General features: G+C 39.1%; 1 protein-coding gene and 1 long non-coding RNA gene across 2 annotated transcripts; one reads left to right on the top strand and one right to left on the bottom strand.

The window, feature by feature from the left end:
* Positions 1-637: 637 nt before the first annotated feature.
* On the bottom strand, positions 638-9,843 carry LOC146499775 (sodium-coupled monocarboxylate transporter 1-like). The gene is made up of 17 exons (XM_085138637.1): positions 9,501-9,843; positions 8,970-9,089; positions 8,730-8,795; positions 8,571-8,622; positions 8,412-8,479; positions 7,517-7,555; positions 6,973-7,088; positions 6,751-6,891; positions 6,187-6,316; positions 4,973-5,061; positions 4,723-4,832; positions 4,196-4,263; positions 3,939-4,025; positions 2,888-3,102; positions 2,665-2,762; positions 2,499-2,587; positions 638-2,416 (listed from the first exon to the last, which is right to left on the bottom strand). Exons 1-17 carry the CDS (start codon positions 9,723-9,725, stop codon positions 2,312-2,314), a joined length of 1,818 nt encoding a protein of 605 aa, XP_084994763.1. The 5' UTR covers positions 9,726-9,843; the 3' UTR covers positions 638-2,311.
* A 1,422-nt stretch (positions 9,844-11,265) lies between these two features.
* Positions 11,266-14,770, top strand: LOC146499774 (uncharacterized). Its single transcript, XR_014870318.1, has 4 exons — positions 11,266-11,712; positions 13,033-13,081; positions 13,250-13,313; positions 13,712-14,770. It is a non-coding gene; the product is annotated as an uncharacterized LOC146499774 (long non-coding RNA).
* The last annotated feature ends 1,024 nt before the right edge of the window (positions 14,771-15,794 follow it).

Genomic DNA, 15,794 nt, shown 5'->3' with positions numbered 1-15,794 from the left:
AATATATATTGTAATATATCTATATCATGGCTAAAGCACTTCTGGATGGATGCAAACTGCATTTCGTTGCCCTGTACCTGTGCATGTGCAATGACAATAAAGTTGAATTCTATTCTATTCTATTCTATTCTATGTAGCGGAGATGACAATAACGTTTACTTTGACTTCAGCAGCGAGCAGGCGCACCGAGGGCTCTCGCGCTCTCTTTCCGCGTATAGAATTTCAAAAAAACATCGGTGCAAATTATAAGTCTGTATCATGATGTCTGGTGTTTTCCTGTTTGTTTGTTTGTTTTTATTTTGTTTTATTTTGCGAGTTGGTTATTAGATGCTGCTCCAGCCAGAGAATTCCCCGCCGCCCCGCCCTCTCCTCCATGTGCCGTAAGCAGCAGGCGCACCTTGCAAACGGAGGGCGCCCTTACTCCCAGCAAATGGGCGATAGAAAACCGATTGGTGCCTATGCCATTCCCAGTATGCGCTGGCTGATGTCGGGGAAGCATGAGTACGAGAATTTTTTTTTTAAATTTTTTTTGCCAATGCCCGTGATGCCGCCCCCCACCACGATGCCGCCCCGGGCAACCGCCCGTGTCGCCCGTATCAAAAACCGCTACTGGCCGTATTGGTCCACTTGATCGAACTTTGTTGTTATTATTTATTTTATTTTATTTTCAGTTGTTACACATGGGACAAACATGGCTGAGGGATAGGAAAGGGAGGAAAAGAAAAACAGAGGGGAACAGGGACAGTGAGAAAGGGCACTTAAAAAGAAAAAAATCTCCCGGATCACCTGTCGAGAAAAAAAAAGAAAACAAGATATAACAAGAGAAAACAAGCAAAAAAAAGAAAGCAACATAATAAACACAGCACCATCGCATTAATCTAGCTAAGTGTAAATAACAGTAAATATTAAATATTGAATGTTGTTGTGCAGCACCCAGGACCGACAGCGCACAATGTGCTTTGAGGTGGCAGCCAAGAAAGATGTAGTTTGTGTCTGTGAACAGTGAACACCTGTGTGGATCAGCGCTGGTGTCAGTCTCACAGCCATTTAAAAGATACAGTTGGATTCGGAAAAGGGAGGTTCTCATAGGGCTATGAAATCTTACACTGCATCTACAGGTTGTAGACCCACCTTTAGCAGCAATAACTCAAAATAATGTTTTCCTGTGGACTTTTTCAATCTCTCACATTCCTGTGGAGCAATTTTGGTTCCTTCTCTTTTCAGCATTGCTTCAGTTCATTGAGGTTTGCAGGTATTTGTTCATACAGAGCTCTGCTAAGATCCTGCCGCAGTGTTTTAATTGAGCTGATGTCTGGAGTTTGGACCACTGCAACACCAGACTCTTCTTTTTTGGCCATTCTGGTCCAAGCTTTAACTGTTGGCCAGAAAGATGATTTCATATCTTACTCTTGAATACTTTGGCATACAGAGGAGTTTGATTGACTCTGACTGCAAGGTGCCCGGGTCCTGTAGCTGGAAAACGAGCCCAAATTGTAACCTCTCCACCACCGGGCTTGACAATTGTGATGAGGTGGTTGTATTGAAGTGCTATGTTTAACTTTTGCAAAATGTGGCGCTGAAGGACAATGGTCATGTCGTCTTGTGGTTTGTTCAGATTCCACTTTGTGAGCCTGAACCATGCTGCCATGTTCATTTTTATGAAAAAGAGAGCCTGAGGAGTACCTCTTGGATTTCTTTTCTTCTTTAAGGTCATTGCTGATGTTCTTCCTCCTTAGAATTGTGTAAAACACATACCTCACTGCTCCAGACTTGCACATTGAATCTGCATTGTGGATTAGTTTTTGTCAGATATAAAATGATGCAGTATGTGCGTCAGATGTCGTTCATCTGATGTTGCATTTTATTAATTTTAAGATACATTAAGCACTAGATTATTTTTTGCTGCTCTAATATGTAAAACCATACCATTAAAGAGGGTGTCATTTCTTTTCACCATTACTGTAGCTTTCAGAGTTTCTTGGCATTTGGGTTAATAAACCAAAGCTAAAAAAGCTTTATGACTCAGTAATAAATAGCATCGTCATGTATTCATCACCTAAACTGTTTGTGTGGATTGTATCCTGTGGATGTTTCAGCATCTCTGGCTGGTACATGAAGTGAGCAAAGTCTGCATTGCCCTCCTGGTCAGAGGAGGGCAACTTTTTACGGAATCACTGGAAAAATAAAAACATTATTGTCTCGCTGGCAACTCAGTTCCTTTGGTGTCATTTCTTATGAAGTCAGATGAGTACAATCCTGGATTTGAGCTTTGCAGCAGCTCTGTCATGAAATTCTTCAGCTGTATCGGTTGTTAAAAAGATGAGACACAGGTATCGTTGTCACTTTCCCCATGTGTAGGATTATTGATTCCATCCTCCTTGTTTGGCTGACCAACATTGTCTGTTCCTCCCATGACCTAAGGAAGGTAAAGTACAAGGCAGAATTGAGCACCTGTCTTCAGTCTGTTGCTTTTGATACCTTTGCTCTTCAGCACGTACCCCGTCTTTGACACGTTTGAACAGGTGATAAGAAAGAGTGTCTTCTTTCATTAGCATAAGTCTCGGGTCCACCGTCTCCCTCAATCCCCCTGAAATGATAAGTGGAAGAAACAATAAGAAAATGATATCACAGTTCCAATGGCAAAATCTTTTCTTTTTTTCTTACCTGTCAAAAGACTGATGATTATTCCAACAATAATAGCTGTTAAACCTCCAATGACAGCGAAATAAAGGTAGGATGGAGAGTGCCACTGAACCGCATGTCTGGTGGTGAGAGAGATTAGTTTTTTCTCATATGGCCTTTATTTATATTATAGGAAAGCTCAGTCATCCCATCTCACCAGGCAATATTATATTAATTGATCTAACACACACTGAACCACACTTACATGTCATCAGTATTCTGTCCTGGGGTTGTGGTAAAAAGACTTGGTTCTGTTGGCAGTGGGGTAGTCCAGTTGAGACTGCCACCAGAAGTAAAGTTACAACCCTCAGTGCTCAGCGAGAGAGGTCGGGTCATCTCAGGAGGAGAAGGGTATATCAATGCTCCAATGGTCACAGACACAGCTGCAGCCAAACCTGCCACGAGGCCCCATATGCCTCCCTGTGGACAAATATAAGGAGCTTCATGAAATATATATTACATAGACCAATAGTCAAAAATGTTTGTTAGAGTCAAGTGTTACTCAACGCTCAGGCTCATTTTTCAATATTATTTTCAGTTTGACAGCAGAACTATGTAAGCGAAAACGGATGATTTCTGAGTTCATTTATACAGTTCCAAATCACAACAAAACTTGGTTGGAGGCACTTTCTATTGTAAGGTAAAGACCCTACAATCCAGAGAGATGGATTACAACTAGATGATGAATAATAACTAATGATTTGTTACAAAGTGGTGTGTAACCACAGAGAGTGGAAAAAGGTGAGTGAAGAAGAAATGCTCAACCAGCAAGCCCCCATCAACGCTGTGCAACCAAGAGACGGCTCAGCACCTGATCCAATCCTAACAATAAGCTCAATAAACTCAATCTCAACAAATTATAAAATCCTGCGAGTTGGTTCCACTGAACAGGGTCAATTGATGGGGTTTTACAGCTATGCAGTAAAAACAAACAAACAAAAAAAATAAATAAAAAAAATAGGAAGATTATAGTTGGTTTTTAAAGTTATTTGGTAATTGTTATTTTTTTTCATGCCGTTAACATTTTTTAAACATTGAACATTAATAAGGGTGACTTTTTATACTGTAAATACCGTATAAGAAAAAATACTCCCTATGTATACTATGTTATACGATGACAGGTTGATGCAATACAGTTGAAACAATGATACAAATGTCGATTCTTTCATGCTACCAAGGGCTGATTTTGGCCAGATTTTGAGATCCCTGGAGGTAGAAATTTTCAAATGAAAATACCAAAATGAGAATGGACTTACTTTGGAGTTGACAAATGGACAGAGGACACCCAAACTGAACAGACCGAGTAAAGGACCTCCACAGACCCCAGCAATGATGGACACTGCCTGTTTGAAGAGACCTGCAGCTCAAAAAACACTTTAAAAATGGTCGTATTTACTGAGGTGAAAAATGTACTTATTTATGTAACTAACATGCTTTCTAATAAACAACAACAACGTTCCTGGATTTGTTTGCCTGAAAACATTGACAGCTCTGCATTAACAGATCCCTCTACCTGCATCATATGTCCCATGAGTGATGCCAGTCCAGCCATGGCAACGCATACAATTCCAAAAAACACACCTGCAAAAACATCACATCACAAAATGACATTTTTATCAACTACCAGCCACATCCACAAAACAGAGATTAGTTTAATCTAACATAACATGCAGCTTACACTGGGGCAAAAAAAGCATTTAGTCAGCCACCAATTTTGCAAGTTCTCCCACTTAAAAACATGAGAGGACTGTAATTTTCATCATAGATTTTTAAAGAATTTATTTGCAAATTATGGTGGAAAATAAGTATTTGGTCAACAACAAAAGTTCATCTCAATACTTTGTTATATACTCTTTGTTGGCAATGACAGGGGTCAAACGTTTTCTGTAAATCTTCACAAGGTTTTCTCATTTTGTCTCTCATAGTTGAGATATACCTATGATGAAAATTACAGGCCTCTCTTGCACAATTGGTGGCTGACTAAATACTCTTTTGCCCCACTGTATATTATAAACAAACAACAGATAACTTATTATTTACTCAGCCCTTTGGAGATTAAGAGAAGCTTTTTCTCAGACAGTTCAATGCGTGGTTTGATCAGGTCCTCCATGGTCACTGCAGCCATTGCATTGATTGAAGTAGAAACTGTGCTGAACATGAACAAATGAACCATGTTTACTTTGGAGTAATGGACATTACTGAGACTTTAAATGTGGCACAACTTTAAATGTTACAGGCATCATTCATCAGATATAACATATAAAAATCTAACAAATTATGTTGTATGAACCTCAGAGAGGCACTATATACTGCAGCAAAAAATAGTCCTGGAAGACCTTGGTGATCTGCCAAGATATCCATCACCAAATAAGGCAACAGCTGTAAAGAAAAAAAAACTTTATTGAAAGATCACAAAAACACTTGAATAAAAACAGTGGCACTGTTGGTACATCCTTCGTTTTCTTTGTTTATGTGTAGGGCTGCCACGATTAGTCGACTAGTCACGATTACGTCGACTATCAAAATCGTCGACGACTGATTTAATAGTCGACGCGTCGTTTGAAGCTTTGTAAGATCACAAAAGACGCAGGAATAAGTAGTAGGATTTAAGAGTGTAATAACGGACTGAAACAGAAGATGGCAGCACTGCATGTACAAGGATGTCAGCTGCCGTTAAACTCCGAAGAAGAAGTAGCTCTGTCCCAGAATTCATAGCGCAGCCCAGCTCAGTTTCCAACAATGGCGGCAGCTAGTTAGTTTTAATATTACTCTTATTATTCTTTCTGGGTCACAAAATAAACGTTTAACATATTTTCAGGCGAGAATGTAGCTGTGTAAACCTCAAATATCTGCTCAGTTTATCAAGACACCACATACTTTCTAAAGCACTCTGACGTTTTCGGAGACGTCTGTTACCCACTAGCTCGATAGCTAACCGGGGGCAAGGCTCACTAGAGCCGCTGAGAACACCGGACTCCGGCAAATCGTTTTCAAACCCACCACCGTCTTTCGCTACTCAGGTTAAACATGATATATGAGTCATTTAGATAACTTAAAAATGTTATTGTTGGGCTTTTTTAGTATTTTATTTGTTCCTGAGTAAATCGGTTTGGCTGAAATTAAAGTTATAGTTTTTACACAGCTGAATAAACGTCAAGCAGACAGCTGATTATCAGAAGTGTGAGATGCTCGACAATATACTCGGGTGTCCCGTTATCTTTTAGATAGAAAGGAGTTTATTAAACTTCACCGAAACAATCTGCAAATTTCATTAAAATTGAATAAACTATCATCTTGTCTTTATTTTTAGTTAGCACATACCTTAAACACTTAAAGCTGTAAGCTAATGATAGTTATATTAGAGCAGATGCTGCTGGTGCAATAAGCTGTACGTTTTACGTCCAATGGATGATGATCTGATTAGTCGACTAATCGCAAAAATAATCGGTGACTAGTCGACTATCAAAATAATCGTTTGTGGCAGCCCTATTTATGTGTATGTACCTGATCAGGTGATGAAACTTGTCCAGCTTTCCATGGGTCACAGTTCTTATAGAACGAATAAAGACACAGCCCTGAAATCACTGACGATGTCAGGGTGCAAGCTAGGCCTAACACGTTGATGAACAGAGCTCTGAAAAAACACAACACGAAGAAGTGAAGTATGCATACAAAAATCAGTGCAGCATAGCAAACGAGATTATATTTCCTATCACTGTATGCTGATGATGTCATCATTTATCATAGCTATCTTTTCCGAGTTTATGATAAGAACGTGTCATTTGCCAGCAAACCCCACCAATGTAGTGCCTTTGGCTGAATCAGAATTTACATAGATGTGGAAATAGACGTGTCATATATCGTTGTTTTCTTAATTTATTACTATGAGGAACCTTGTACAATGTATTTGCATTAATTCTCTATTAAAACAGTTTAATGGTTATCACTGTGGCCTCACCGCAACAAGATTCTTGGTTTTAGCTTGCTGGTCATCTGTGCCCTGCCTGATTAGTTTGTGTTTTGCAAGCTAAACAGGAAGGAAGGAATATATTCCTTTGAATCACTCACAATCTGGCATGTTTAATGCTCTTGCAGGAGTTGTATCTCTGAACTTGAGGTTGGTAGGTCCCATAAACTGCACTCCAAGCAAATGCCCCTCCGATGACTAGTGTCCAAAAAGTGTGTCTTCTCAGAGGGTTTATGTCAAAGCTGGGATTACACAATGAAAGGATGATTTAAGTATAAAAGACACACACACACACACACACACACACACACACATATACTCACTCCACAAAGTTAATTCTTCCTCCTTCTTGGGCATCTGACAAGATAGTGGAGATTCCTCCTTTTAAGATCACACATTTGATTATAACAGACATGTAGCCTGCAAACATTATTCCAATCTAGAAGAAAAATCAGAGATTTGTTTGGTTGGCACATCTGTATTCTGTAACTATGTTGATAGATTTTGGTCCCAGTTATCAAATTCTTGCTAATTTACATGAATACTGCAAAGAATCAAGACATGACTCAAATGTGGTTGTGGTGTCGATAAAATTAGACCAAAACCTGATTGTAATTTAATTCAGTTTTACTTACATAGCATATGGAATATATTTATATGGTTCCAAATCATAACAAAAGGACATTATACTGTAAGATAAAGACCCTACAATCCAGAGAAAACGCCAGTAATCAAATGGCAGTGTGAACAAAAAAACTCCCTTTTAACAGGAAGAAACAACAACGTCAGGGAGGGGCAGCCATCTACCACAACTATTTGGAGGGCATTTGTGTATTTTTTTTCATTTTATTTGATCCAGAACCCTACCTGAACAACATCTGTCCACACCACAGCTTTCAGGCCACCCTGTAACAAACGCCACAAAGCAGGAAAAATCTCTGTCAAAAAGGTTAGGAAGCTGTATTTATGAACAGAATGCATAACTTGGAAATATGTGACCGTATTCTGTAGTAGAACATTTTCAGAAAGCACCAGTGATGGGAATAACGGCGTTACAAGTAACGGTGTCACTAACGACATTACTTTTTTCAGTAACAAGTACACTAATGGGGGGTGGGGGGGGGGCACCGGGCCCTCTGAAAGGACAAGCTATGGAAAAGTGCCAGAGATTAATAACAACTAATGCATCCACAGACAGCTGTATACCTCTGTTTAATCTGCAGTGGAGCAAAGTGAAAATTTGTTCTGTCTGAAGAGTCACATTTTTTGTGAAGACTGTTGAAAAGCTGAAGTCCTAGATTACCCATGAATGAGAAAACATTGTGCTCTGTAAACTACAGCAACTGGTTTCTAAGCTTTCAAATGTTTGCAGACTTTTAGAAAAAAAAAAACCAGGTGATGCAACACATTATGCAATCACGGTTTCAACTTTTGACCCTTAGTGATTGCAGGTGAAAACATCAAATTTTAAAAATGGGCACATATTTTTCATGAAACAAAACAAATGATTTGAATTAAATCATCCAAATGAAAACGTCAAGAAATCAGAGGTGATGTTAAATGAGAGATATTTTGTTTTAAAGGGTAAATGGGAAGGGGACCTCATGAATTTTAGGAAAATGTAAAAATTCTCATTTAATCTCTGCTGAATGTGAAAGTGGGGGTCTCTTAAGGTTCCTGGCTTAGTGATGCTCGATGAGGTTCGACTGACAATGTGATGCACTGCAGTGTGTGTGTCGTATGTAATAAATGTTTTACTAACCAGTGCACAATACAAAGTACAAACAGTGGCTGTCGAAATAATCCCACCCCACAGGTTCATACCAGTCACTGCAAAAAGAAGGAAAATTCATTAACAGGAAAACACTCTTGTTCAAGATCCCTTCATGAACTTAACTGCTGTGAACTGGAGCTGACATACCTTGGTTCAAAGCCAGAGCTGGAGCATAAATTACAAGTCCAGTGTAGAGCAACTGTGGCAAAGAGTTAGAAAGTCACAACAACATGTCTCTGCTGATACCAACATAGTTTTATGTGCAGAAGTCAAAGCACTACAAAGATTGAACCACTGGCTTCTTACTACATTAAAAAAGAAGATCGTCATTCCCAGGAGACGGGTGGCTCTGCTGAAACGCAGCTCCAGATACTTGGCAGAGACCAGACAGAGAAAAGACGCATATTGATACTGATACATGAAACTTCTAGTTCCCCTCACTCCCTCCAATTCAAAGCTAGTACTTTGTACACTTACTGACAGGTGTAGCCCAGCCAACAGTTTAAAATATAGCTAAAATAATGTTGAAAACAAAACCACAGTTACCTCATATGTGCTGTTGATGGCCAGTCTGTAGAAAACTGGGAGAAAGATCTCGGATGTGTACACCACTGCTATTACATAGGAAATACTTAAATAGCCAAATATGGCTCCGTAGCGATACACCTACGGACAGGTTGAAAAGCATTTATGGAAACAAAAAATAGCAAAACAGTATCATATAAAGAACAACACAGGCGACGGTGTTTCTTCACCGGGTGCCAGAGTCAGGCTGGTGAAACTTTGCCGGAGATCATTTGAAACGCTGATGCTGCTGATACTGAACGAGCTTTGGAGCAACATATGAACAGTGCTGAACTCTGGTGAGTAACATGAAAACTTTAAATACGTTATTTGATTTGTTTGAAATTGAAAGCAGTGTACTCAAAGTAATGCTCGGTCAGCTGACTCCAGCCGTCTTCTAATGCACAGAAATCACAGTTTTACGCATTTTGTAAAATTCTAATTTAAGCTCTGAATAAATGTTTGTGCGCTGAGGAAGCTGAGTGCAGATCCAGGACAGTCCCGACACGTTACCTCGGCTGGGTTGGAGAGCACAGTGACGGATGACATGTAGCTGGCAGTGAGGGACATGGAGACAGCCAGGGCATTGAGTTTTCGGCCCCCAGTTAAAAAGTCCCTGGAGGTTCCTTGTCTCCTGCTTCTCCAGGCGTAATAAAAACCAACAGCAGCAGACAGGAGCAGAACGACAGCAAACACCACATAGTCTGCTGCCACGAGCAAGTGAGCATCCCCGGACATTTTATCAGTCGGAGCAAAACTGAAATGAAGCTAAAGCGTTTATCAGGCAGTGCTTTGTAGATCACTGGGAAGGCGGTGTCATCACCTCCAGGTACTCTATTAAACTGTAAGAAAAATTACTCCAGGCGGTGCGCGCACGCGTCCTTTCAGGTTAAGCTCAAAGTTAATGAATAAAGTCTAGAATTTAGAGTTTGAACCCAACCCTAAAACTTGGGTAATAATAGTGCTTTGTGCCACCACCAGAAAACTATCAGAAAACTGGATGCATGTGGCTGGTGGATGTCAGACAGGGACGTGCTCTTTGTCCTGGGATTTGGGTCATTTCTGCAAATTACACTGTGTTTGCATTTGGAACACCACGTGTATTTGTTCTGGGCTCTCTTAATAATCGGTTATTGCATTTAAGACACTGTTATTGCATCCTAAGCACTTGTCTAACCATTGTGCTCCTCCAGTAAAAGTAATCCTATAGACTAAAGGTGCCAAACATAGGGCCCGTGGGCCAAAAGACTCCGCCCCACTGGATATCTTTAGAAGAAGTGCGGAGCATAAACTTTGGAGTTTTGACTGTATTTTCATAAGTTTCACAGTTTTTCCTGATAAAGATGTTCACCATGACCATTCATATTATACACCAAAGTGAGGGATAAACAATTCAATGACAGAAACCTTCCTCTTTTTGTTTGTTTCTCATTCTCAATCGAAATTTTTCATTAGTATTTTTCATTTGTTATATTGTCATATTGGGTCCACAGTAATAACAATAAATTGTAAATGGCTGATAAGAGTTTCATAAACTGCCTCTTCTGTTTAGTGATTAGTCGTCTCCCTCGTGTTGTACCTTTTCACATGTGAAGCGATTGTTTTAGTTTCTCACTGTGCAGGGTATAATGCTGGATGCTCGTACGAATAACAATAAAGTTCACTCTAACATTTCATTTGATGGTTTTTATGAGTCCCACCTTTTCCTTCCCATCTTTGTTCTGCTTGTCTAGGGTTTAATAACCCCAGCAGGTGCTTAGAATAATTTAGTCACTTTTTATTTTTACGGTGATCCTGTGACAGCAGGAATGGGCTCCAGCCCAACCGTGACCCGGAGTATATATGTGGAAGAAATGGATGACTATGAGTCAAATTCATTTTAAATAAGCAAGTCACTTGTTAACTTAGGGAGATGTTTCCCAAATCACTCAACATTTAAGTTGGCTCAATGTTTTTGAATGCATCTTCAATCTGTGTGCAGCTGTCCTGTCATGATTATCTGATCATACATATGTAATGAAATCAAAGGAAGAGGAAAAATTGGCAGATGTATAAAGGAGTTGGCAAATGGACACAGGATACCCAACACAAACAGACCAAACAGTTCTATAACTTCCACTGACCCCACCAATGATGATTCTTGCCTGTGAGAGACATCTGAAGTGAAACCTTAAATGCTTTATATACACATGCACATGTTTAAAAAGTTCAAGTGTTTGGTAGGCCACATTTAAGATTCATGCATTATCATGTTGTAACTTGACAATTGACAATTATCATCATCGTTTATTTATCAGTTATCATTTAAGTGATGGAAACAGCTGTGAAACAAGCTGCGTTAAGTAAACTACATTGTAAAATGTAATATTGTGTTTAATCAAAAATATTAAATAGGTTGAACTCAGTTTTTATCAATTTGTTATCAGAACTCGATTTAAATAAGTTACCAGTACTTTTTATGCAAAAATGCTGATAAACTCAATTTATTTGAGTTGTCTTAACTTAGAAAAACTAAGTAAGCTGGAAGTTTTGTTTCTCAGTGCGGGAGGATGAAAGATGTGTTTTGAAAATGCCACGTGACTACCATCCTCCTCCCTCTTGGATCAGTCCGCATGTTCATGGTGCCACCATTTGTTATGGAATATGTTGAGCAAACCTGGAAAAGCGTCAGCTCAAGATATTATTGTTTTCATTGCTGTGAATCTTTACCTGATACACTGACTTGGTGAGTAAATGTTTACTCTTATTCAAACTGATTTTGTGGCTTCTTTTAGTTTAGCACCAGGTTTATCATCTTGTTAGCTAGTTAGTGTTAGCCTAGCGTTGCTGCTGCCGCTGGGCTCATGTTACTTAAAAATTAACACCACAGCCTTAAAAACCTTACATAAAACTATGTCTGTGAAATTTTCTGTTGATTGTTTGAAATAAAAAAGTGAGATAAGAGCCCAGACAAAATTCTTCGGGAGGTGCAGCCGTTAGGGGTGGGGTATTTTCAATCCATAGCCATAACTAACTAACTGTTTGTATATATATATATATATATATATATATATATATATATATATATATATTTATATCATGTTTAACCTGAGTAGCAAAAGAGTGCAGGGGGGTCAAAAAGAATACGCCAGGAGTTAGCTGTGCTCCCAGACTCTATCGAGCCTTGACCTCCCGGTCAGCTATCGCGCTGGTGGATAACAGAGCTTTCCGAAAACGTGGAAGCACTTTTGCAAATATGTGATATTTTGATAAATTAAGTAGATATTTGAGCATTACACAGCTACATTCTCGCCTGAAAATATCTTAAAAGGTTATTTTGCGACCCAGAAAGGGTAGTCTGGGGAAAAGGAGGATCGCATTTGTCAGCCGGTTGTCGGAGCGCGGCAATGGCGGAGGAGCGCGGCTAAAAAACTTATTACTTTTTCTGGGTCACAAAATAAACTTTTAAGATATTTTCAGGCGACAATGTAGCTGTGTAAAGTTCAAATATCTGCTCAATTTATCAAGACATCACATATTTGCAAAAATGCTCCAACGTTTTCAGAGACGTCCATTCTTTTCATGCTTTGTGGCAGCTTTTGAACATCTATGGCATCTATTAATGTCAAATCTAGCCTTTATTTAACAACATAAGCAAATTCAATGTTACAATAATTGCACAGCCATTGCACAGGGGTGGCTGTAGCTCAGGTGGTAGAGCAGGTCATCTACTGATCGGAAGGTTGGTGGTTCGATTCCTGGCTTCCCCTAGTCTGTATGCCAAATATCCTTGGGCAAGATACTAACCCCAAATTGCTCTCCGATGCATCCATCGGAGTATGAATGTGTGTGAATGTCAGTTAGAAAGCACCTAGGAAAAATGTGCTTGTGCGAATGGGTGTGAATGGGTGAATGCACAAGTTGTATAAAGCGCTTTGAGTGCTCAGAAGAGTAGAAAAGCGCTATATAAGAACCAGTCCATTTACCATTTACCATTAAGGATCAAATCAGTTTCTAAAAAATGTTCTGTTTTTTCTCCCTCTGCTTGCTTCTTACTGTCTTTGAGGCTCGGGACCAGCACTCCTGTTGTTGGACAGAAAGACATCAACTCAGTGGTAAGTATTTTGGTTTTCCAATATATTAGCAACTGTCAGTGATATTTATATTAATAAGGCTGAACTTTAATCATACTTTAGATCAGCCTGTTTTACTTATTGTTTTATTTGTGCTTTGGTTTGGGGAAGTTGTTTCTGTACTGATCTTTTCCTGTCTTCTGTTATTAGACTTGAGATATGACTGCACTGTGCTGTTGCTGGTGACTCCAGTTAATTCTACAAGACATGCTGTGTAAGTAAACAAACAACAACAGTTTGGTCTGCATTTCTTGAAAGATCACATCCCCCAAACTTAGTTTAGAGGGTCTACACTGTAAATAGTGAAGTCTGCAAGTTTTCTAACAGCAAAATTTGTTTTGTGCCCAAATCATTTTGCACATCATCAGAATGAAAGTTATTGGCCATGTTTTCATAGCCCTTTTTAAAATGATGCTTTCATGACATTATTGTGTGTTGGGTGGTGGTCAGGGCTATCCAGACTGACAAGTGGGGCATTGAATGTCACCTCTCCGGTGGGGAGGGGGCCTGAGATTGTCTAAATTGGAGTCTGTTTTATACCAAATGCAGAAAAAAATGTTTTAAGAAAGCAATTAAGTTCATGTTCCAAAATATATGATTGTTTGCTTGCAGGACAACAGGAGAGATGAGTCCTCCGTCACAGATGGTGTGGTCAGTGAAGATGGTCGCCTGCAGGTTCAAGCTCATTGCATCTCCAACCCACATCCACTGCCACTGTACTTAAGGGAAGTTAAAGACTTTCTTCTGCACCTACATTTGGATCACCTCGATCCATGACAGTCATTCAGGCAGTAATGCCTGGACTGGAAACAAGCCATCCTTAAAATAATACAACATTCCAGCTCCTGTGTTGGAATGCAAAACAAATGTGTTGTTTAAATCAGAGACTGCACTTGTGACAGAACAAATATTTTATTTTGATTATATAAGTAATGTAAGTACAAAACAAACTTGTGGTAGGCCTAAACTTATTTTCAGAATAATTACATCTGAGACTTTGTTTCATCGTGAGATTATAACAGTGATGGCAATATAATTGTTTGTTGTTCAGCAGAACAGTGTCCAGTATGTTATACTTTGTTGTGTTTGAAAATAAAAGTGGGGCTGATTTTAACATCATTACAAAAAGTGTTGTTAATTATTTTTAATCATATTCAGGTTACCACAAATTGTTTTTTCATTTAGTTGAACTTGAAATGTTTGTCAGTAAGTAAACAATTAGTATTGTACAGTCAGAAATATCAAGTTATTCTTAATCAGGGGCGATTTTAGCCCAGTTTTGGAGGTGCTTCAGCACCCCCAAAATGAATCAAAGCACCCCCAAAGATGTCTTACTTTTTTTGAAAATATTTGCTGTTTGTGGGACACACTACTAAAAGTATAAAAAGCATACAGTACTTAATTGAGATGGAACATTTTAACAACAAAAGTATAGATAACCCCTCCCCCCTCCCAAAATGGTTTGTTCCAGCTCGGCTCTCTCCTACTCGCTCTAGCGCCGTTGCTGCTGCCAGAGCAATGGTGGCTGAAACGCAGCGGAGCGGAGGTGGAAGTGCCTGGCTTAAAACAGGACATATTAGCTGCATTTAACTTTCAGTTACTCTTTATATAGTTAGGTAGGAGTCAGACCATGTTTCTTTTTAACTGAAAAACATTACACCAGGTAACCTGCTGTGTTGAAAATAGGGCTGCCACGATTAGTCGACTAGTAACGATTATGTCGACTATCAAAATCATCGACGACTGATTTAATAGTCGACTCGTCGTTTGAAGCTTTCTAAGATCACAAAAGAGCAGGAACAAGTAGTAGAATTTAAGAGTGTAATAACGGACTGAAACAGAAGATGGCAGCACTGCATGTACAAGGATGTCAGCTGCCGTTAAACCCCGAAGAAGAAGAAGGAGCTGTGTCCCAGAATTCATAGCGCAGCCCAGCTCAGTTTCCAACAATGGCGGCAGCTAGTTAGTTTTAATATTACTCTTATTATTCTTTCTGGGTCACAAAATAAACGTTTAGCATATTTTCAGGCGAGAATGTAACTGTGTAAACCTCAAATATCTGCTCAGTTTATCAAGACACCACATATTTTGTTATTGTTTGGCTTTTTTTAGTATTTTATTTGTTCCTGAGTAAATCGGTTTGGCTGAGATTAAAGTTATAGTTTTTACACAGCTGAATAAACATCAAGCAGACAACTGATTATCAGAAGTGTGAGATGCTCGACAATATACTCCGGTGTCCCGTTATATTTTAGATAACAATGAGTTTATTAAACTTCACCGAAACAATCTGTAAATTTCATTCAAATTTAATAAACTATCATCTTGTCTTTATTTTTAGTTAGCACATACCTTAAACACTTAAAGCTGTAAGCTAATGATAGTTATATGAGAGCAGATGCTGCTGGTGCAATAAGCTGTACGCTGTACATCCAATGGATGATGATCTGATTAGTCGACTAATTGAAAAAATAATCGGTGACTAGTCGACTATCAAAGTAATCGTCTGTGGCAGTCCTAGTTGAAAACGTGTTTTCTGACGATGTTTGCTCTGTAGTAAAATTAGCATATTTGACTGCTCTGTTGATCTCATTGAAATGTATACAGCCCATTTAAAATGTAAAACTTAACATCGTCCGTAGCCTGCTGTTGTTACCACTGTCCTGTTTGAAATGTAATGAGAGAAACTGGTTAT

This window comes from Neolamprologus multifasciatus, chromosome 17 (genome assembly GCF_963576455.1).
Source record: "Neolamprologus multifasciatus chromosome 17, fNeoMul1.2, whole genome shotgun sequence".
Lineage (NCBI taxonomy): Eukaryota > Metazoa > Chordata > Actinopteri > Cichliformes > Cichlidae > Neolamprologus > Neolamprologus multifasciatus.
Note: the sequence above shows the minus strand (reverse complement) of the source record. Positions and strands in the feature narration are given on the sequence as shown.